The 24,305-nt window shown below is 42.0% G+C and overlaps 2 protein-coding genes across 2 annotated transcripts in view; one reads left to right on the top strand and one right to left on the bottom strand.

Moving 5' to 3' along the window:
* LOC310853707 (ETS domain-containing protein Elk-3-like) overlaps positions 1-517 on the bottom strand; it is an 11,555-nt gene extending 11,038 nt beyond the window's left edge. Inside the window, exon 1 of the mRNA XM_083758104.1 lies at positions 104-517. The gene's annotated coding sequence lies outside the window, so the exon portion shown is untranslated. The remainder of the gene's footprint in view (positions 1-103) is intronic.
* Positions 518-4,833: 4,316 nt separating this feature from the next.
* On the top strand, positions 4,834-22,517 carry hcfc2 (host cell factor C2). Its single transcript, XM_083794607.1, has 17 exons — positions 4,834-5,055; positions 6,795-6,943; positions 7,432-7,592; positions 8,506-8,711; positions 9,518-9,602; positions 10,571-10,674; positions 11,565-11,819; positions 13,622-13,783; positions 14,638-14,696; positions 15,135-15,261; positions 15,586-15,645; positions 16,159-16,214; positions 16,769-16,906; positions 17,445-17,645; positions 18,993-19,284; positions 19,708-19,771; positions 21,502-22,517. The coding sequence occupies exons 1-17, from the start codon at positions 4,887-4,889 to the stop codon at positions 21,509-21,511; spliced, it is 2,298 nt and encodes a 765-aa protein (XP_083650733.1). The 5' UTR covers positions 4,834-4,886; the 3' UTR covers positions 21,512-22,517.
* Positions 22,518-24,305: the final 1,788 nt, after the last annotated feature.

Here is a 24,305-nt window from a genome sequence, read left to right on the forward strand (position 1 = left end):
CGGCTCGGCTCGGCACGCACGCACACGGACATAACGTCCGTATACAGTTATTATAAATAGCCTAAACGTGGGATTTATAGAAAGAACAACTATAACTACGTACCCTGGTGTGTTCCTCCTCCGTAGATGTTACTTAAAGGGCCGTGTGTTCTCCATGCCTGATGCCGTCTGGTGTGGACTGCTCTGCGGACTGCGGGGCTGTATAGTCTGGCTATAGGACGGTCTGGTCTCAGTGGTCTGGACTCTGGAGTACTGACTGCTGTAGTCTGGTTAGTCTGGACTCTTACTGTCTGCTCTGGGGGGCTGTAGTCTGGTCTGTGGGTCGGGTCTCCTCTCCTCTGCGGGGCTGTACCCTAATAATACTATACCTCTATGGTCTGTAGCCTAAAACTGTAAGAGGATCCGGAGCTCTCTCTCTCTCTCTCTCTCTCTCTCTCCTTCGGAGCAGGAAGTCGCAGCGCAGACAGAGAGCCGGCTCACTTCCTCTCGCGCATTATTCCCCAGGCGGCGGCGCTCCGCTCGGCCGTCTGTGTAAACACCGCTTTTCCTCCTCCACTCTGTTACTCTGTAGACTGTGTGTGTGTGTGTGTGAGAGTACCTCTCTCTCTCCCTCTCTCTCTCTCTCTCTCTCTCTCTCTCTCTCTCTCTCTCTCTCTCCCTCTCTCTCTGTCTCTCTCTCGCTCTCTCTGTCTCAATTTGGGGCTTTATTGGCATGGAGATGTATACGGTATACCGGTACAGATGGTACCGGTATAGATGTATATACCGGTTTCTTTACTTTGCCAAGAGTGTGTTCAAAACTATAAGAAATGTCCTGCATGTACAATTAAAATAGGATATAGCCTGCAAAATGTGTAAACTGCAGCTGTCAGCCTGTCACAAATCTCTCACAACTCTCTCTCTCTCTCTCGCATGTCAAAACAAGTGTGAATTGAAATACAAAAATCACACCCATGTGAAGTGAGGGGCGTGGCGCGCTAATATATTAAAGTCTAACTCATGTTGATTAGGTGATGTAAAACAAACAGTGACAAAACAAACATTACATTCTCTTTATTGTTAATGGCATTTAATGTTTGTGTTAGGGGCAAGATTCCCTTCATTGTCAAAACAAAAACAAAACAAACATTGGACTAGAAACAAACATTAAACCAAAGAAATACAAACATATTTTCAACTGTTTTTATTGTATTTTGACACTTGCTTTGGCAATGTTAACGTATGTTTTCTCATGTCAATAAAGATAATTTAAAGAAAAATGTGTGTGTGTGTGTGTGTGTGTGTGTGTGTGTGTGTGTGTGTGTGTGTGTGTGTGTGTGTGTGTGTGTGTGTGTGTGTGTGTGTGTGTGTGTGTGTGTGTGTGTGTGTGTGTGTGTGTGTGTGTGTGACGTGTGTGGTGTGTGTGTGACGTGTGTGTGTGTGTGTGTGTGTGTGTGTGTGTGTGTGTGTGTGGGGGGGGGGTGTCTCACAGTCTCACACACAGTCTCTCTCCCTCCCTCCCGAGCTCTCTCTCTCTCTCTCTCTCTCTCCTCATGTTTCTGGAAACACTGGAGGCAATGTTTATATGTAATTGACAAGGACTGCCTGGAGTGAAAATAGCCTGATAAATAGGCTATCTCTGTGTTGTTGTTTTGTATTTACTGTCATGTTTTTCCCTGTTGTTTTGTTTGTATATGGACCCATTGTGTCTGAAATAAAGTTTTCAATCAATCAATCAATCTCTCTCTCTCTCTCTCTCTCTCTCTCTCTCTCTCTCTCACAATATTATTGCAATTCCGCCGACTACCAGCTGACGTCACATTCTTCCTGTTCACCGGGAGGGGTTCCTGTTTCTACACAGTGACACACACACACACACACACACACACACACACACACACACACACACACACACACACATCAAATAAAAAAAAAAATTTTATTTTTGTTGTCATGTCCATGCAGGGCCAAGACCTCAAACGTAAGCTTTTTGTTGAATTTAGCTGTAAAACAATGAAGGCCCAGGACAGAGGACTCTGCATATAGCGGACTGTATGTAGTCAACGGCCTATCCTCCATGAAAATGACTGATAGATATAGGCATATAAAGTAAGTATAAGTATACCATGTTTTTATATGATAGGCCTTGTCAGGGACGTGCACACATAGACGCCAAAGGGGGCTTGATCAGCCCCTGCCCCACAGAAATCTCCATATATGGGCATAAAAGGGACACAGACAGATGGGTGGACCGGGTATTGAATAGCTGGGTGGGCCATACGGATCGCATCGTTACCGACTATCAGTGCTCTACGGCCGGGCACCGCTCTATAGTTTGTGTTAATAAGTATAACTGACTGCTGTCATTCAAACCTGGAAATGATCTTTAATTCATGATATCCTCTCCCTGGGGGCATGTCTGCAATACTATAGTAGCAACCCCATAGATACTTGTAATAAGCTCCTATGTGTAAATTATTCAGTAATTATCTATAAATGCACCATGTCTCTGTTTGTCTATCTGTCTGTGTGTGTGTGTGTGTGTGTGTGTGTGTGTGTGTGTGTGTGTGTGTGTGTGTGTGTGTGTGTGCGTCTGTAATTCACGTAACTCGAGAACCGTTCGGCCCACCGACTTCATTTGACACACGCGTTCCACACCCCCGGGCCCACAGGTGTCCAGACCGTCAGCCAGAAAAGAAAATATTTCACCGGAAGATAAAATATACTTTAGTTACTCCACTGCGACCCCGTAAAATCTGAAACCCCACCCACCCCTCACTGTATCTTTTCCCTTTTTACCACCTATGACGATTTATTTTTTTACTATATAATTATGTATATTTGTACGTCTCTAAATATTTTGATGAATTGAAAATGGTGGGCCCTATTGTAAACAAGTGTAATGCTTTATTGGGTCGTCCACTCACTGTTAACAGTTTTTGAGTTGTACTTGAAATGTACTGTAATTCTGCAAACTGTTAATAAATCAATTAATCAATCAAGTGGCGAAAGTATGTTCTTTTTTTGAGTGGTGCAACCACTCCCTTACGGAGCTATGTGTGTGGCTGGCTGGGTGCCTGGGTGGGTCTGAGCACAAAAACAGCATGGTTGTTTTTCACCCCCTAACAAGCAACCTAAACAACAATTTGTGCGCAGCGGCAGGAAGTTGAAGGTACCATAGTGTTAAAGGAGAATTCCATACTAAAAGGCTTTCTTACCTTTCTTTGTAGTTGCTACGTCCCCACCAAAGAGGTCCAGGTGTTATTTTGTGCAAAAGCTCCTTATTGGCTATTTCCCCTACCATAAGCCCTAAATTAATTGCATTGAATTGAATGGGGATATGGGGTGTTGTGCTAATTTGCTTATTTCCATCGCTCAAAATTATAATTTTGTTGTATATATCCTCTCTTGATAATGTAAATAATATCCCAAGCGGCACACTTTACTACTTATTTAGATGGAAATAAGCGAATTAGCACAACACCCCATGGCCCCATTCAATTCCCATTCAATTCAATGCAATTCATTGAGGGCTTATGGTAGGGGAAATAGCCAATAAGGAGTTTTTGCACAAAAAAACACCTGGACCTCTTTGGTGAGGACGTAACAACTACAAAGAAAGGTAAGAAAGGTAAAAAAGTTTTCTAGCATGGAATTCTCCTTTAAGGAGCTCGTCGTCCTACAACGAACCAGAGCTAGTTTTCATATATACTGAGGGCAGGATTATTGCCATGCAGGTAATGTTTCAGTTTATGCGTGATAATAGTGCAGTGTGAGAAGTATAAAGGTGTACACTATAGGGGCGGCGGTGGCTCAGGGGTAGAGTGCCTGGATGGTAACCGTAAGGTTGCCAGTTCAAACCCGGGCTCCCCCAGAGTTACTGTCGAAGTGTCCTTGAGCAAGACACTGAACCCCTAATTGCTCCCGATGTGCTAGTTGGTGCCTTGCATGGTTTCCGCTGCCATCGGTGTATGAATGGGTGAATGTAATGCACAATCTCTGTAAAGCGCCTTGGATAAAGGCGCTATATAAATGCACCATTTACCATTTACTATAGGCTATAGCTAGCTACTAGTCCATTATAGAACAACATCATTAATGTAGCCCCACTTGAAAAGATAGACCAGGGACCCCCATATACACTCTAGCAGTGATTCCCAAGACGTTTAATTTCAAGGACCCCCAGTTTGACATGCATGATTAGCCTATACGGCGGACCCCCCATTTAATGGCATTTTAATGGCATTTCTAGCTCCCCAATTTATATTGTAAAATCAGTCTTTCCAAAACTGTAAAGTAACAGTCTGTGTTACAGACCCATAAGGCTCCATTTGGTTACAAACTGGGATCCCCTGGAAGTGCAACCCATTCTGAACGGGAACCCATTTTGGTGTTATAGCATCATGTTATGCTTTAGCTATTGAAAAATAGCAGATCTACAAGCTCATAGCACGCCACGAGCTTGTAGGTCTGCTATTTTTGAAAAATCGAAGAACGACTGACATTTTTTAGAATCTGATCTCAGGTCAGAATGGCTTAATCAGACCAGTGTGTGTCCAGTGGGAACCTCGTATGAATCTGATCTCAGGTCAGAATGGGTTAATCAGACCAGTGTGTGTCCAGTGGGAACCTCGTATGAATCTGATCCCAGGTCAGAATGGGTTAATCAGACCAGTGTGTGTCCAGTGGGAACCTCGTATGAATCTGATCCCAGGTCAGAATGGGGGTCCCCACTTTGGTAACCATAGAGTTAGGACCCCCCCCCCCCCTCGTAGGAGAGCCAGTCTGTGGCCCCGCCCCCTAAGGTTCTGGCCCCGCCCACCTCTTTGAACCGTCTCTACAGCGCCAACAGTGTGACTTCTTCTTCTCCTCGTTCCTCTGAACAATAACAACAACAAACAATAACAATGTCCGCCGTTACCGACAACGACCCGTTATGGAGGAAAGTGCACTCCTTCACCGGAGTCCTGCCGCGGTCCAGACACGGCCACCGGGCCGTGGCCATCCGGGAGCTGATCATAGTGTTCGGGGGAGGCAACGAAGGCATCGCCAAGGACGTGCATGTGTACAACACCGGTGAGCTAACGAGGCTAATGCTAACACAACAATCACAATGCAAAGTGGATGGGATGCTAACAGTTGCTACCTCTGGATAGCTTTAGTAGCTAAAACGATCACTGTCTCTTATATATTGTTGTGATTGCATCGACCCACAGTTAACGGTCTTGTTTTGATTGATTGACTGAAGTACGTATTAACAGTTTGCAGAATTACAGTACATTTCGAGCACAAACTCGATACAAAGAGCACTACATTTGTTTACAAGAGGGTCCACCACCTTGAGTTATACTAGAAATGTACTGTAATTCTTCAATACTTCAATCAGTCAATCGAATGCATATTATTGCCTTACAAAATATTACAATTGTACTTCAGCACTGTTATTTATCATGCTGTCATACCATATCATTTGTAGTATGGGGCAGGGCTGTACTTGTCTTTACCTGATTGGAGGAAGACAGTTCCTGCATGTCCTCCTGAACCATTGATTGATTGATTGATTGAAATATTTATTAACAGTTTGTAGAATTTACAGTACATTTTAAGCACAAACTCAATACAAAGACTGTTAACTGTGAGTGGACGACCCAATTAAGCATTACACTTGTTTACAACAGGGTCCACATTGTTCAATTCATCAAAACATTTAGAGACATACAAATAGACACTTCTATGTAGCTAAAGAACAGAACAGGAATTCATCATAATAGGAAGCAAAAAGGGAAAAGATACATATACAGTGAGGGGAAATGGGGTGGGGGGGGGGGGGGGGAACAAAGTCACATGCAAATGCATCGCTTTTTGCTTGATTCAGTATTTAGATATTTGATATTCATTTTAGCTGCCCCGCCCCCTTCCTAAACAAACCCATTGTAAATTTAAACTCCATTTTAACCATGATAGATTCATCAAAGATACCCAACTTCTTTTCTGGTGAATGATACGTGAGGGGCAGTGGTTTTTCATTTACTGTTTTTCATTTATTTTATAATAAATAAGAACAGTAAATGAAAAAAACACGGCCCCCATTGGAAGGACACTATCAGTCACCAGAAAAAAGGTTGGGTGTTTTCGATAATTCTACTGGTAGGCCATGCGTACATTTGTGGAAGGAAATTTGTGGCTCCCGGTCGCTGCCCGCACAGAATACAAAACTCTGATGCTGGCATTCAAAGCAACCAAAGCTATGGCTCCCCCATATCTTGCAAGTATGATTGAACCCTACAAACCCTCCCGCGCACTCAGATCAGCCAACGCACTGAACGCAGGGAAGCTGGAAGTACCCTCACTAAAAACGCTCCACACGTCCCAAACTCTTCTCCCTTCTGTCTCCAAAACTGTGGAATGCACTTCCCATTGCAGTCAGAACTGCAGCATCACTCCCAATCTTCCGCCGTAGTCTGATATGTATAGCATACTACATAGTATAGTATATATGTATAGTTTATATGTATATAGTTTCATTATATAGATATTCCACTGTTACTTTCTTAGCTTACGCATGTTTCATGATAAATGCTTTTTATGTGATGTATTCCCATGCTTTTTTGTTCTTGCTTGTAAATCGCTCTGGATTAAGAGCGTCTGCTAAATGCCTAAATTGTAAATTGTAATTGTAAGGAAGCTGTGGGGGGCCATGATATAAAATATGCCCTTGTGCCTGACAAGATGGTTGGTCCCGGACTGTACTTTGTGTGTACATGTCTGATCTAATGGTTAATGATCTTTGTCCTTCTATGTATGTATCTATCCAGTGTCCAGGCAGTGGTTTCTCCCTGCCGTGCGAGGGGACATCCCACCCGGCTGTGCCTCCCACGGCTTTGTGTGTGACGGTACTCGCATCCTGGTGTTTGGGGGCATGCTGGAATATGGCAAATACAGCAACAGTCTCTATGAGCTGCAGGTGAGCTTTTCTTTGTACGCGGTGGGTTGTTGTGTAGGAGGCAGTGTTGTTTTTGTCGACTAAAACTAAGACGAAAAATGTACGTTGACTACCTTTTTTCACTGATGAAAACTAAATGGTAACTAAATGAAAACTAAAGCTATGATGACTAAAACTAAGCTAAATATATTGACAATTTCGTCAACAGGTAGACACTAGACTAAAATGTTAGGAAGGGACTAGTGGACAAGAGATTTAGCATAAGTAATTTTACACTTGGTTGCATGCTGAAAATCAAGCTCACAACAAGTGTAAAAAGAGCCATTACGACAGCATCAAGGCCCGCCAAAATACATTTTTAGTCGACTAAATTAACTGCAGATTTAGTCGACTAAAATCTTATGACATTTAGTCGACTAAAACTAGACCAACACTGCTAAAAACAACACTGGTAGGAGATTTTGAAATGTATCTGACATTGCCTCTCCATGTCTCCGTGTGCCACACAGGCTAGTCGCTGGCTTTGGAAAAAGCTGAAACCAAGACCTCCGAGAAACGCCTTACCGCCGTGCCCTCGCATCGGGCACAGCTTCACTCTCGTCGGGAACAAGTGTTACCTGTTTGGAGGCCTTTCCAATGACAGCGAGGACCCCAATGGCAACATACCACGGTATAAATTATTTTACATACGTAAATCAGTGCTCAGTTCATCATAATTGCATAAAATGTCCAGACAATTTGTCACAACAAGAGTTGCCTTTGCCCGTGGTGTAAACGTCTTTAAATAAATACTTTTTTGAAAACTCTACGGGGGAAAATGAACAGGGGATTTCTTTTCCGGGTCTCTCGGCGCTCTATAATAACAATCACTCAAGTGGATGACGGCACACCACAGTCCACACCGCAACTATTAGAAACACAATATGGTTATCTATCGCTATCGTTATTGTGCACTTTGTGTGAATGTCATTTTAGCCCATTCTGGGAGGGAACCCCTTTTTGTGTTTTAAGCATTACTAGCCCTTACCCGTTGTGAGATATTTGCCCCCCCTGATGGCCGCGGGGGGTACTGCGCCCAATTCACTAATAAATTCATTATTAATAATGAATGTGTCAAATCGAAAAAAGGGCTCCGTTAAGACCTCCATATTCATATGGTCAATGCCTCTGTGAATTGGTGTGATTGGTGCAGGCAATGAGGAGATAAGTGTTTGTTTCTGACAGACAGACATTGTTAGAATTATAGTATGATGATGATGATAGTATGATGATGATGTTATGCTTTAGCTATTGCAAAAATAGTATAGTGCTATTTTTTGGCTCAAATCTTTGAATATATGCTTTCACAGCGAACGTTTTTAACTGAATTCTTTGCTTCTGGGGGGGGGGGGGGTCCCTGCAACAACAACATATTTTCAGATGGGGGGGGGTCGGCGGCCAATTATATATATATTTTTGGGGGTCCTTGACATGGAAATGTATGAGAAACAACTGACACAGAAACATGAGTTTTTCAGAAAACCGAAGGCATTTTTTCAGCTCTAAATGGGTTACTTACTGACAATGTTGTGTCCTGTTCTCAGTTACATGGATGACTTCTATGCGCTGGAGCTGCAGTCCTTGTCGGGGGCTCGAGGCTGGACCCTCCCAGAGACGAGGGGCAGCGGTCCGTCGGCGCGCGAGTCCCACACCGCCGTGGCCGTCGTGGGACCGGGGGGCTCCCCCAAACTCTACATATTCGGAGGAATGCAAGGCCACCGCCTGAATGACCTCTGGCAGCTCGACCTCGGTACCTCCTCTTTTCTAATGCCTGATTTATATTTAGTTGTTGGTCAGTGCTGAATACAGTCAATCTACTTAATGCAGCTTGTTGTGAATTTGTAGATCTGCTATCTTTGTCATTCGACATGTACTGGTGTATATAAACTTACAACTTACAATTTTGGCATTCAGCAGACGCTCTTAATCCATTCTGGGCGGGAACCCCTTTTGGTGTTTTAAGCATTATTGTTATACCTTAGCTGTTGAAAGAGATCAGGTCTGCTATTTTTGAAAAATCGAGAAAATGTGCCTCAAATCTTTGAATATTCTTTCAGAGTTTCAGTTTTTAACTCAAATCTTTGCTTCTGGAGAGGTCCCTGGAACAACATTTTTTCAGATGGGGGGTCGGCGGCATATTACATATAATTTTTTGGGTTCTTGACATGAAATATTGAGAACCACTGATATAGAAACATGAGGTTTTTCAGGAAAAAAAAGGCATTTTAAAAATGTCGACGTCGGGCCCAAATGGATTAATCCAGAGCGATTACATTAAGCAAGAACAAAGCATGGCAATACATCATATACGAAAAAAAGTAGTTATCATGAATCATACGTAAGCTGAGAACGTAACGGTGGAATATCTATATAATGAAACTATGCATATATACTTTATAGTGCTATGTTTACATAAAATGCTATCTAAGTTACATAAGTTGAGCCTTAAACATAAACTTAGCAATAACATGTTAGTTTAGCATCATAACACATTGTTGTCAAAAAGTGTAACCATAGTATTATCTGTTTCATCATATTTAATATTTAATTCCTCAGACTCCATGGTGTGGTCCGTACCCAAAATGAAGGGGATTCCTCCACAACCCAGAAGCATTCACTCAGCCAACGTCATCGGAAACAAGTAATGAGTTATTGCATGTGTGTGTACAGTACAGTACAGCACACACACACACACAAAAATATAGCCGGCATAAAGCTCATAGCACTTCTGTGCAAATAACTGTTGAATGCTTGAACTAGAACTGGCCATATATTATTGTAGCAAGAAGAATTATTCGTCCCAACACATGAATTACATTTTCTTTTTACAGTAATTGAACAGAGAACCATTTAATTTGTAAAAAAATCATGATTATAGTCTATAATAGTGGGCCTGGGCCGTGGGGCTCAGCGGTCCATCCTGGGCCGTGGCTCAGCGGTCCATCCTGGGCCGTGGCTCACCGGTCCATCCTGGGCCGTGGCTCAGAGGTCCATCCTGGGCCGTGGGGCTCAGAGGTCCATCCTGGGCCGTGGCTCAGAGGTCCATCCTGGGCCGTGGCTCAGAGGTCCATCCTGGGCCGTGGCTCAGAGGTCCATCCTGGGCCGTGGCTCAGAGGTCCATCCTGGGCCGTGGCTCACCGGTCCATCCTGGGCCGTGGCTCAGAGGTCCATCCTGGGCCGTGGCTCACCGGTCCATCCTGGGCCGTGGCTCAGAGGTCCATCCTGGGCCGTGGCTCAGAGGTCCATCCTGGGCCGTGGCTCAGAGGTCCATCCTGGGCCGTGGCTCAGAGGTCCATCCTGGGCCGTGGCTCAGAGGTCCATCCTGGGCCGTGGCTCAGAAGTCCATCCTGGGCCGTGGCTCAGCGGTCCAGGCACCTTGGCCGGTAGTCCGAGTCTGGCAGTGTGCCGCGGGTTCGACTCCCGATCCCGACGGCCTTTACTGCGTGTCACCCCCCCCATCTCTCTCCCCCATTTCCTGTCAGCCTGCTGTCTGTCCCTCTATAAAAAATATAAAATAAAGGCGAACACCACAAAAAAGAACATTAAAAAAAAAATATATGTTATATATACCGGCATGCCTGATGCATAATTGAATATCCCTCTGAACAGGATGTATGTTTTTGGAGGATGGATTCCTGCTCCAAGGACACACAAACCCAGCTCCTCCTCGGAACAATGGATCTGTACCAACTCTTTATGGGTGCTCAATTTAAGTCAGTACCTCCTTTTTAATGCTTATTAACCCATTTAGGCCTGATGTCGAAATTAAAAAAATGTCTTTTAAAAAATGTCTTTTTTTCCCTGAAAAACCTCATTTTTCTATATCAGTGGTTCTCAATATTTCATGTCAAGGACTCCCAAAAATATATGAAATTGACATCTGAAAATGTGTTGTTTCAGGGACCTCCTCCCAGAAGCAAAGATTTGAGTTAAAAACGTTCGCTCTGAAAGAGTATATATTCAAAGCTTTGCACCACATGTTCATGAGCTTGTAGATCTGCTATTTTTCAATAGCTAAATTATAACATAATGTTTAACCCATTCTGACCTGAGATCAGAATCTAAAAATGTCTTCTACATCCTGACAGTTTTCTGAAAAAGCTATGTTTCTATGCCAGTCGTTCTTCGATTTTTCAAAAATAGCAGACCTACAAGCTCGTAGCGCGCCACTCGGTGGCGCGCTATGAGCTTGTAGATCTGCTATTTTTCAATAGCTAAAGCATAACAACATGCTAACACCAAAATGGGTTAAAAGATTATTACGCCAAAACTACCTCCCCCTGGCCAGCCGGGGCGCCTGATGGAGGGGAAAGGAACTGGTCGGAATAACGTGTCCCTTCCACGCGCTACGTCCGGCCGGGGAAATTCCCCCCTGTCAGGTGAAAAGAAGCAGCTTGGACTCCTCATGCATAGAAGGAGGCATGAGGTCAGTCCGCTGCCCCCCCAGGTTGGCAGAGGAAGTGTAGCGCCCAGGATTACATTACATAATTGGCACTGGGTGAAAAGAAAACTGGGTTACAAAATCGTGGGATAAAAATTTAAGAGAAAAATATATATATATTACGCCACTGCTGAGTTCAGCTGATTTACTTTTTTTTCCTAGACGCCATGACGTGGCAGAGTTTGGGCCCAGACGAGCAGCAGAGCGAGGAGGAGGAGGTCCAGTCCCAGGCCCAGCTCCAGCAGAACCAGGGAGGACCACAGGGAGACGGGCCGTACCTGGGCCGGCCCAGGGCCCGCGCCGGTCACTGCACGGCCACCGTGGGCTCGCGGCTCTATGTGTGGAGCGGCCGCGACGGCTACCGCAAGAGCTGGAACTACCAGGTGTGCTGCCGGGACCTCTGGTACCTGGAGACGGGTAAGAATTATGTGGTGCTGCCGGGACCTCTGGTACCTGGAGACTGGTCAGAATCATGGGACCCACATTAGGTTTTATTACTGCTGTAAGTCTCGGCAATACACTGACACCGAGCAAGACAGGAACGCCCAAAAACGTCACATCCGGTTTTATCCCGGGGTAAGAATTTTCTATGGCTGCCAATGCAACTTGGTCCACTCCTTAGTCACATACGGACAAACATCTATGCCGATAATATCTAACTTGCGGAGGTAGCGTGCCTTGTCCACGGGCAACAGATCTTTCAACGTATGGCATTGCAAATACGTTTTGATAATCGCTACTCTGCGCAATATTGTTTTGGAAATGCTGCAAATTGCATTGCAGTGAACGAGAGCAAATCACAACTTCCCCCGGGGGTGGGCGGAGTCAAGTGCTTGACGCGCCTCGGTGTCAGTGTATCCCACGGTCACGGCTCATTGGATGAGCCTCGGTGTCAGTGTATCCCACGGTCACGGTTCATTGGATGAGCCTCGGTGTCAGTGTATCCCACGGTCACGGTTCATTGGATGAGCCTCGGTGTCAGTGTATCCCACGGTCACGGTTCATTGGATGAGCCTCGGTGTCAGTGTATCCCACGGTCACGGTTCATTGGATGAGCCTCGGTGTCAGTGTATCCCACGGTCACGGTTCATTGGATGAGCCTCGGTGTCAGTGTATCCCACGGTCACGGTTCATTGGATGAGCCTCGGTGTCAGTGTATCCCACGGTCACGGTTCATTGGATGATCGAAAAGCAGTTGAAATACACATATTTTTTGATATATCAACAAATAGATTAACATCTTAAGAGCCCTAGTATGTTATATTTCGTTGCTTAACGGTGTCCTACAAAAACAGTGAAAATAGCGTGTATAAAAAAATTATCTATATTGAAGTACCCAAAATGCCATAGATTATTACATTATTATTTTATTATATTATAGATTTATTTTAACTCATTCAAAACGGGAACCCTTTTGGTGTTTTAAGCATTATTTTATACTTTAGCTATTGAAAAATAGCAGATCTACTAGCTCATAGCGCGGCACCGAGTGCCGTGCTACGAGCTTGTAGATCTGCTATTTTTTGGAAAATCGTGAAAATGTGTCGCAAATCTTTGAATCTATATTCTTTCAGACTCAGAGCGAATGTTTTTTACTCAAATCTTTGTATGGAGGGGGGGTCCCTGGAACAACATATTTTCAGATGGGGGTCCGCGGCCAAATACAGATAATTCTGGGGGTCCTTGACATGAAAAAAGCATTGCTTATTTCGGACCCTGGTCTTGGAATGACCTACAGTCCAGACTCAAACTGGCTGCTGTGATTCCCCTAGTGAGCTTTAAAAGGATTGCCATCATGGGCACACTTCCCAACACTGCTCCTGCTTTGACGTATAGCAAATGTCTGCTTGCTTTTTAGTCTACTAGCAATTTCCGTTGCTTAGTTTTTATTTATTAGTCCTTATTGGTCGCGTTCCTGTTCTCCCTTTGAGATTCTTCGGTAGTGGGTTCTGTATTTATGAGCATTGTATGATTGTCCTGTTTTTTGTTGTGTATTTATTGTTACTGGCAGAGCTGTGTCACTTATTTTTGCCTCTTGTCTTGGCCAGTTCACACTTGTAAAAGAGACTTCAGTCTCAATGTGGTTTTTACTGGTTAAATAAAGGTTAAATAAAATAAAAAAAGGTTGACAGAACTTTTAGGATTTTTCCTAGAATCGGCCTCAGGTCTAAATGGGATAATTGATCTCTAATCAAACTCTCTTAATTCTATCCAATCAGATCCACCCACTGTCCCAGAGGCAGTGTTACTGGTGAAGTCCACCGACTGCATGCTCCATGTGGCCTGGCGCCCCCTGCTGGCCGCCGAGCGCTACCTCCTTCAGATCCAGCCCGTGCCTGCCCCCCCCAGTCCGGACCCCGCCCCCGCTACACCCGACACAGGTATCATTAAGTTCAAGAATCAAAAGTATATCGAAATGAAAACGGCAACATTGATTAATGTATCGTATCGTTTTTGCAATGCAAATAATCGGTTTCGAATCGTTTTGCTATGAAAATAATCGATTGTATCAATGCTAAATTTTTGTGCGTGGTATTTACCATATGAAAAAAAGAGGGGTTTGAATTACTTAGTTTAAAATAATGTCAATGTATTATAAATAGTTACTGTATCGATTTCAAATCATTGAATCGTATCGGATCGGATCGCCATAATGAACCAATATGGTCCATGTATCGTATCGTCAACCATGTATCGTGACATGTATCGTATTGCTGTTAAAGGAGAATTCCATGCTAGAATGCTTTCTTAACTTTGTAGTCGTTACGTCCCCACCAAAGAGGTCCAGGTGTTTTTTTGTGTGAAAAATCCTTATTGGCTATTTCCCCTACCATAAGCCCTCAATGAATTGCATTGAATTGAATGGGAATTGAATGGGGCTATGGGATGTTGTGCTAATTCACTTATTTCCATCTAAATAAGTAGTAAAGTGTGCTATTTGTGGATTACATTATGAAGAGAGGATATATACAAAATAAATATAATTTTGAGCAAAGGAAATAAGCGAATTTGCACAACACCCCATAGCCCCATTCAATTTCCATTCAATTCAATGCAATTCATTTAGGGCTAAGTAGCTTTTGCACAAAATAACACCTGGACCTCTTTGGTGGGGACGTAACGACTACAAAGAAAGGTAAGAAAGCCTTTTAGTATGGAATTCTCCTTTAAAATATATCGTTATATCCACTGTTTCTTCATTTCAGTAATAATGTGTATGTTTTGCTGCCTTCAGGTGTCCAGCCGTCTCTACCTGCAGGTGAAGATGAGAGGTCGTCCAAACGCGCAGCATTGGTAATGTACCACCTGGCTGTGTGTGTGTGTGTGTGTGTGTGTGTGTGTGTGTGTGTGTGTGTGTGTGTGTGTGTGTGTGTGTGTGTGTGTGTGTGTGTGTGTGTGTGTGTGTGTGTGTGTGTGTGTGTGTGTGTGTGTGTGTGTGTGTGTGTGTGTGTGTGTGTGTGTGTGTGTGTGTGTGTGTGTGTGTGAGCGAGCTTGTAGATCGGCAGCAAAACAAGAAATGTACTGCCGATCTACAAGCGTTGTGAACTTGTAGATCAGCTATTTTCAGCATGTAACCAACTGTAAAAAGATTCATACTGGATCTCTTGTCCACTAGTCCCTTCCTAACATTTTAGTGTAGTTTTTTCTGAACGTTTTTCAGCAAACTGTCAGGATGTTGAAGATATTTATTTTTTTAATTTCGACGTCAGTTAAATTCTTTGTCCATTTCAGGACGTGTCTTCGGAACGTCAGGAGAGCGCCACGGACGAGAGACGAGAGAGACGGGCCAGGGGAGGAGCCACACCTGGAGAGGCCACCAGGGCCCCTCTTCGCACCCATTGGTTGCCGTCGTTTCGAGGTTGGACAAAAATCCTCTCTCTCTCTCTCTCCATCCACTACCATTGAAATAACATGTTTTTCAGTTGCTTAAGTTCGTATTGATATTCTGTGCGTTCAATTCTTATTTTAAACGTGGTGTCAGTAAAAAGGAACATCACCGGTGCAGCATGGTGACTGAAGGGCATATCCTGTTTGTTTTTCGTTTTTTTTCCCCAAAAATATGTTTTGGCGGAACCAGGGGGCGGAACCAAGGCAGAAAGAGCCTGCTGGTTGGTCAGTCAGGGACCAATCAGAAGGCTGAATTAGGTATCTGACACACCTTTTGTCTGTTTATTGGCCGTAGCTCCTGGGCAGCAGAGAAATACCTCCCAGACATCGGCCCAAGATGGCGGCAGCAAGTCGGGTAATTATCCTCCTCGCCTTAGGATAGCAGAGAACTCGCCGGTTTACCAACTCGCCACCGCGAAGATTAATGTCTTCATCGTTATGCTAACATGCTGTCTTCATCAGATTAATGTCTTCATCGTTATGCTAACATGCTGTCTTCATCAGATTAATGTCTTCATCGTTATGCTAACATGCTGTCTTCATCAGATTAATGTCTTCATCGTTATGCTAACATGCTGTCTTCATCAGATTAATGTCTTCATCAGATTAATGTCTTCATCAGTGTCGTATGTCAACCCCACAGATGTTATAGTTACAAGTTACAACTATCCTCTCTCTCTCTCTCTCTATCTCTCTCTCTCTCTCAATTCAATGCAATTTAAATTAAGCTGAAGTAAAACTAAAATGCACTAAACCGCGGCGAGTCGGAAAACTAGCTTATAAAACGTAATGTGGCATTATATATTATATTATTATGGGAATTCAAAAAATGGTGTGGTGTGATGAATCTTCTTTGCTTTTTTTATAGAAAAAGAGCCCACTACAGCCGATGCACCGATGGAGCTGGACTCAGGCGGAAATCAGGTGAGACTATTATGAAAACATTACAGCATGCTGTCATATTCTCAGAATCGTACCCCAGCTAGGGGTTTGCTGGACACGTTGATGATTTTATGGAGTTCACAATCTTAATTGCACAAGCTTCTTTGTTATATAATAAATATTGTATTGTAGTAATAAATAACTACAATAAAAACAAAAAAAAAGCAGCCTAAGTCAGTACACTTCCTGGCATGTCTTTAACTTAATGTACTGTATGTAGTTCATGAAGGTGTAGCATACTATTTGCATATTCTAAAAACCTGTTAATTGACCAGTACCTGCCTGTCCTTTGTTATAGAAGGCCCATGCATATTTATTTCTTTTGATACTTAAATGTGGTACCAACACTTTCTGGTTTTTGTCCAGAAACAACAGCACCTTTAATTTCAATTCAAATTGCAATACGCACGCATGTTTATTGTATATACTGCCTCCCCCCCGGCTGGCCAGGGGGAGACCAGGATTTTTCTCCCTTTCACAAAGAACCTGTTCGGAGGCTAGAAAATATTGAAATTGTCCATTTCCATATCCTCCAGGTTCCGGAGAAGCCCGACGACATGGCGTGGTTTGATTGCGGGATGTTCAGAACCCTCTTTTCGGAGGTCACGTGCTATTACCTTCCACCTGAGAACGACCAGATGATCGTCAGCGGCCGGCCCACAAACGCTAAAGAGGTAAAGTCTGTTACTGACATCTTATGCATTATGTTACACTTTAGCTATTGAAAAATAGCAGATCTACAAGCTCATAGCGCGCCACCGAGTGAGCTTGTAGATGTGCTATTTAAAGAAAATGGTAACAATGTGGTGCAAATCTTTGAATGTATATTCTTTCAGAGCCAACGTTTTTGCTTCTGGGGGGGTCCCTGGTACGACATATTTTCAGATGGGGGGTCGGCGGCCAAATACATTTATTTTTGGGCGTCCTGACCTTGACATGAAAATGTTTGAGAACCACTGACATAGAAACATAGGGTTTTTCAGAAAACTGTCAGGATTTAGAAGGCATTTGTAGAATCGTCCTCAGGTCTAAATGTGTTAACCCATTTTGGGCGGGGACTCCTTTTGGTGTTAGCATTATGTTATGCTTTAGCTATTGAAAAATAGCAGATCTACAAGCTCGTAGCGCGCCACTCGGTGGCGCGCTATGAGCTAAGATGCATTTATTCATCCTCTCTCTAACCTAACCACCACGTCACCAACTCACCATCAGCCCGTCTCGGTCCACAAGAAGCTGCCGGGCCTTCTGGACTATGAAGGACGGGGGAAGCAGCAGCTGGTCCCAGGGCAGGCCTACAGGTTCAGAGTGGCGGGCATGAACTCCTTCGGCCAGGGAGACTTCAGTCCCACCAGCGAGTTCAAGGTGTGCCAACCTGGCTTCCCCGGAGCGCCCTCTGCCGTCAAAATCACCAAGGTGAACGAATGAAGCTCACAATCATTCTCTCCACGTGAGACGCAGTGTTGTTTTTGGCAGCAAATTTCTATTTTAGTTTAGTCACATTTTATTCACCTGGAATGTCTTAGTGTTAGTCTAGTTTTAGTCGACTAAATGTCATAATATTTTAGTCGACTAAATCTACAGGTGATTTAGTCGACTAAAATGTGTTTTGGTGGGCCTTGATGCTGTCGTAATGAGTGTTTTTACACTCATTACAGAAAATACAGAAAATAGCTGATCTATAAGCTCACAACGCGTTGCGTTGCGACGCGTTGTGAGCTTATAGATCAGCTATTTTCAGCAAGCAACCAAAGTGTAAAATGACTTATACTGGATCTCTTGTCCAGTAGTCCCTTCCTAACATTTGAGTCTCGTTTTTATTTGTCGACGAAATTGTCAGTATATTTAGTCTTAGTTTTAGTCATCGTAGCTTAGTTTTCATTTAGTTTCCATTTGTTTTTGTTAGTGAAAATAGGTAGTCGACGAACATTTTTCGTCTTAGTTTTAGTCGACGAAAACAACACTGGTGAGACGTGATGAGACAGTGTTGTTTTCGTCGACTAAAACTTAAGACGAAAAATGTTCGTCGACTTTTTCGTTTTTTTCCACTGAATGGAAACGAAATGAAAACTAAACTATTGGTGACTAAAACTAAGACAAAATATACTGACAATTTCGTCAACAAATAACTAAAATGTTAGGAAGGGACTAGTGGACAAGAGGATCCAGTATAATCATTTTACAGTTGGTTGCATGCTGAAAATAGACGATCGGCTATTTTCAGTAAAAAAACAGTCATTGAAACTTCATTTAGTTTTAGTCATATTTTAGTCACCTGGAATGTTTTTGCGTTGGTCTAGTTTTAGTCATGTCATAAGATTTTAGTCGACTAAAATGACTGGTTTTACACTTGCTGAAAATAGCCGATGCTTTTTTTTTGCTATTTTCAGCAAGTGTAAAATGACTTTTACTGGATCTCTTGTCCACTAGTCCCTTCCTAACATTTTAGTCTAGTTTGTATTTGTTGTCTTAGTTGAGATGAGATGAGATATACTTTATTAATCCCAGAGGGGAAATTGAAGTGTTACAACAGCATAATGTGAGTTTTAGTCATCACAGCTTAGTTTTAATTTAGTTTCCAGTTTAGTTTTCGTCAGTGAAAAAAAAGGTAGTCGACGGAACATTTTTCGTCTTAAGTTTGACCGGGCTTTCAATGCCAGCTAACTGAAACATAATAGACAAATGATGTTACACGATGTCCACCTCTCTCATTTACTGATGTTGGGTTCTCTCTGTCCTCTCTCTGTCTGCCCTGACCTGCAGGCCAACGACTCCGTCCACATCGCCTGGGAGCCCCCGCCGTCTCCCTCGGGCAGGATCGTGGAGTACTCCATGTACCTGGCGGTCCGGAAGAGTCGCTCCAGCAGCTCGGACGGCCAGATGGCGTTCATCCGGATCTACCGCGGGACCAAGACGTCCTGCACCGTCACCAACGCCCACCTGGACAACGCCCACGTCGACTACTCCGCCCCCAACCGGCCGGCCCTCGTCTTCCGCATCGCCGCCAAGAACGAGCAAGGCTACGGCCCCGCCACGCAGATCCGCTGGATTCAAGGTCATTAACCCATTCTGACCTGAGATCAGATTCTATAAAAATGTCTATTACATCCTGACGGTTTCATTATTAACCCATTCTGACCTGAGATCAGATTCTAAAAATGTCTTCTACATCCTGACAGTTTTCCATTCTGACCTGAGATCAGATTCTAAAAATGTCTTCTACGTCAGTCTTTCTTCGATTTTTTTTAAATAGCAGACCTACAAGCTCGTAGCGCGCCACTCGGTGGCGCGCTATGAGCTTGTAGATCTGCTGTTTTTCAATAGCTAAATTATAACATAATGCTAACACAAAAAGGGGTTCCCGCCCCAAAATGGGTTAAGTACATCGACAGTTGTTATTTTACAACCTCAGAACGTGACCTCAGTTTGCTACCGTCTGTAATGTGGTCTTGAACTGAATGAACTGTGTGTCCGTCAGATTCTAAAAAACTGCGATCCAGAGCCGACAGTCGCACTGAGGGTGATCCAGATGCTGCTGACAGGTAATACACACATCACTTAGTAGAGGTAACATAAACTAATAGAATAAACACATCACTTAGTAGAGGTAACATAAACTAATAGAATAAACACATCACTTAGTAGAGGTAACATAAACTAATAGAATAAACACATCACTTAGTAGAGGTAACATAAACTAATAGAATAAACACATCACTTAGTAGAGGTAACATAAACTAATAGAATAAACACATCACTTAGTAGAGGTAACATAAACTAATAGAATAAACACATCACTTAGTAGAGGTAACATAAACTAATAGAATAAACACATCACTTAGTAGAGGTAACATAAACTAATGGAATAAACACATCACTTAGTAGAGGTAACATAAACTAATAGAATAAACACATCACTTAGTAGAGGTAACATAAACTAATGGAATAAACACATCACTTAGTAGAGGTAACATAAACTAATAGAATACACACATCACTTAGTAGAGGTAACATAAACTAATAGAATAAACACATCACTTAGTAGAGGTAACATAAACTAATAGAATAAACACATCACTTAGTAGAGGTAACATAAACTAATAGAATAAACACATCACTTAGTAGAGGTAACATAAACTAATAGAATAAACACATCACTTAGTAGAGGTAACATAAACTAATAGAATAAACACATCACTTAGTAGAGGTAACATAAACTAATAGAATAAACACATCACTTAGTAGAGGTAACATAAACTAATAGAATAAACACATCACTTAGTAGAGGTAACATAAACTAATAGAATACACACATCACTTAGTAGAGGTAACATAAACTAATAGAATAAACACATCACTTAGTAGAGGTAACATAAACTAATAGAATAAACACATCACTTAGTAGAGGTAACATAAACTAATAGAATAAACACATCACTTAGTAGAGGTAACATAAACTAATTCGCACACCCCCCATTTCCCCTCACTTTTCCCTTTTTGCTTCCTATATGATGAATTCCTGTTCTGTTCTTTAGCTACATAGAAGTGTCTATTTGTATGTCTCTAAATGTTTTGATGAATTGAACAATGTGGACCCTGTTGTAAACAAGTGTAATGCTTAATTGGGTCGTCCACTCACAGTTAACAGTCTTTGTATTGAGTTTGTGCTTGAAATTTACTGTAATTCTGCTAACTGTTAATACATATTTCAATCAATCAATCAATCAATCAAAGAGGTAACATAAACTAATAGAATACACATCACTTAGTAGAGGTGCTGGGTTCAAAAGGGACATCGGAAACATCATCTGCTCCAAAAGTAGGGCTTCCACTTCTAGTGAGTTTTACTAGTTGCCTAGTTTACTAGTCGACTAGTAAACTGTCGGCTGTTAGTCGACTGTGTAACTGTACATTTTAAAAACTATATTGGTGACTATAACTATAATCTAGCTGATTTTGAGGTCTACAAAAATGGGGGTTGAAAAAAAAACCTAGTTGCTTAAAGCCCTATCCAAAAGTGATACTTTATTGAGGACGTTTGGAGCCAAGGCTCTTCATCTGGTCAAACTCATGAAGCCTTGAGGCGTCGTCAACAAAGTATAACTTTTGGTGCAGATGGGTGTGTGGGTTCTTCTCTCTTTTTCTGAGGTAACATAGATCATGCCTGCTCATATTTGATGATTTTTAGTGTATATTAAAAACTATTTTAAAAGAGTAATTATCTTAAGTGTAATTCTTTTTTCTTTTTCTTTTTTGTATTCTTCCCTTGTAGCTCGAGTTGAGGCGTCATCAGGTATGGACGAAAAGACAATACGAGATGTGCACTCAGGATGCTGGCTGTGTCATCGCACAGTTAAAAAAGAAAGATACAATTTGATACATATAAGTGCTAAATAATTTTATATTTTTGTATAGGTGTATATTTATTTATTCTATATTTGGATCCCAATTTTCTTACCACAAAGTGGTCGCCAGTCTTTCTGGGGTCCAAACTAAACCAATAACAATACAAAAATAACTGAAACGGCAAAAAGAAAAGATGAATTTTGAGTAACATTTTCAACAGAATATAATAGACAAATCTACTTTTGGTGTTTTTGATGTTTATGGGGTGCAGATTCTAAGCAGAAGCTCAATAAAAAGGTTATCATCATACAAACTGTTCAACGTTGACCAGTTCTCACTATTATACTATTTCATGACAAGTACTAGTTTTTCTCTATTGTATTGTTTCCGAATTGAAAAATATAATTTTTGCATGAATAACAGAAGACAAGATTTAGCCTCCATGGTTGGCTTATCAACATTATGTTGTTTTCAGTGAACCAGTTTTATACAATTCTGTAGTTACAGTACAGTACAGTACAATTCATTCTTCAGTTTTATGTTTGTGTCGACAAAGATTTATTTTTTATTTCATATTCATGACTTTATTTTTAATACAAGTACTGTATAAGTAATTTGTTGGGTTAAACCACTTGATGCCAGCCATATGCTTCTGTGAATGCCCTGTACTTCAAAAATCATGTGTTCATACTTTCATACTGTCATTCTCATTTTCCATTTTCCTATTTGCCAATAGAGTTTTTATTCTTGCCTATTTGTCTGGTTATTCATACTGTTATTTTAAAGGCAGGGTGCAGCCCTTGCATGTTTGACTTTTGTCCTATATTGATTTCATAAATATCACAGGTTGATATAATGTCGTTGTTGCTTAATGTAAATCGCTCTGGATTAACCCATTCTGAACGGGAAACCCTTTTGGTCTTTTGAGCGTTATGTTGTACTTTAGATATGCCGTGAAAATGCGGCACAAATCTTTGAATATATATAGATTATATAGCGAACGTTTTTTAACTCAAATGTTTGCTTCTGAGGGGTTCCTGGAATAACATATTTTCAGATGGGGTCATGCATCGGCATATTACATATAATTCTAGGGGTCCTTGACACAAAATATTGAGCACCACTGACACAGAAGGGGCGACTGTGGCTCAAGAGGTAGAGCAGGTCGTCCAAAGATCCATGGGTCGGCGGTTCGAATCCCGGCTCCTCCTGTCTACATGTCGAAGTGTCCTTGGGCAAGACACTGAACCCCCAATTGCTCCTGATGTGCTGGTTGGTACCTTGCATGGCTTCCGCCGCAATCAGTGTATGAATGGGTGAATGTAATGCACAATCTATGTAAAGCGCCTTGGATAAAGGCGCTATATAAATGCACCATTTACCATTTATAAATGCACCATTTACAGAAACATTAGGTATTTCAGAAAACTGTCAGATTTTTTTATTTTTTTTAATTTCGACGTCATGCCTAAATCTATTAACAGCATCTGCTGGATTTAGTTTTTACGTCCGGATACCCCGTCCAGAACAGAACCTCCTCAGGCGACTTGGCTCAGATCTGAACCCGTTTGATTCGCCGTTAGGAAGTCTAGGGATGTACGATTAATCCGTAGCATAATCGGCATAGGTCATATCCATATGCCATAAAAATGCCACATCGGTATCGGAACGGTTTCAAAATAATACAGATTATTGAATCCGTTTTCACCAGGCATTAAATTAAAAATATTAAAATCATCAATGAGTTCAATGTGTCTAGTACCTCTAGTCTAGAACAAATCAAATATGATGTAAAAATAAACTTTACATTTTTCTACATTTAATTTGTGTGCTCATCTCATTCAGTTGTGAAAGAGTTGTGAAACAGACACTTGGAAAAGAGTATTATGCTATTTATTGATTGATTTATTACTTTATTAACAGGCTTTGGGCCAATAAGCCCCTATAGGGGCCCTATAGGCTTGTTTCCATTTATATGATATGATATAGTACTTTATTGTCAGTTCACACTGAAATTTGTCTTGCGACACAGCAGCCAAGTATGCAGAACACATATACACACATTTGACATAACAACAAAGAACAAGACAATTTACATACATAAAGACATGAAGACAAGAGCAATATCCACCGCTTAGATTATCCTGTGGCTACTACAACTCCTGATTAAGCCTCAAGGTCGACTGGTGGACAAAGGACCTCTTTAGTCTGGTCGGCGGCCAATTACATATAATTCTGGGGGTCCTTGACATGAAAATGTTTGAGAACAACTGACATAGAAAAGGTTTTTCATGACAACTCAATACAAAAACTGTTAACTGTGAGTGGACGACCCAAAGCATTACATTACACTTGTTTACAAGAGGGTCCGCCTTGTTCAATTCATCAAAACATTTAGAGATGTACACATACTGTATACACTTCTATAAAGCTTGAAACAGAACGGGAATTCATCATAAAATCGTGACAATGTATAACTGTTATTTATTTGAACTACTATTGATTCATTGATTGATTCATTGATTGATTGTTTTTTTTTCTTTTTTCACAGTATGTAGAATGGCCTGGGTACATTTGATTGATCGATTGAATTTTATTTCACAGATATGTGGAATGGATACATTTCAAAAGAAAGCAATAGGCCTACCAGTTTTATTTTAGTCTGGACCAGGTGTGGGCAACTTTGACGATGGAGAGGGCCACTATATTTCCACACTCACTCCAGAGGGC

This window comes from Protomyctophum parallelum (genome assembly GCF_964188405.1).
Source record: "Protomyctophum parallelum genome assembly, chromosome: 22".
NCBI lineage: Eukaryota > Metazoa > Chordata > Actinopteri > Myctophiformes > Myctophidae > Protomyctophum > Protomyctophum parallelum.

Bases quoted from the DNA above. Each gene is read 5' to 3' on its own strand.
- hcfc2 (XM_083794607.1), top strand. From the start codon at position 4,887: ATGTCCGCCGTTACCGACAACGACCCGTTATGGAGGAAAGTGCACTCC. The intron at 9,603-10,570 runs GTAATGAGTTAT...CCCTCTGAACAG, and splicing joins GCCAACGTCATCGGAAACAA to GATGTATGTTTTTGGAGGAT. The intron at 19,285-19,707 runs GTCATTAACCCA...TGTGTCCGTCAG, and splicing joins GCAGATCCGCTGGATTCAAG to ATTCTAAAAAACTGCGATCC.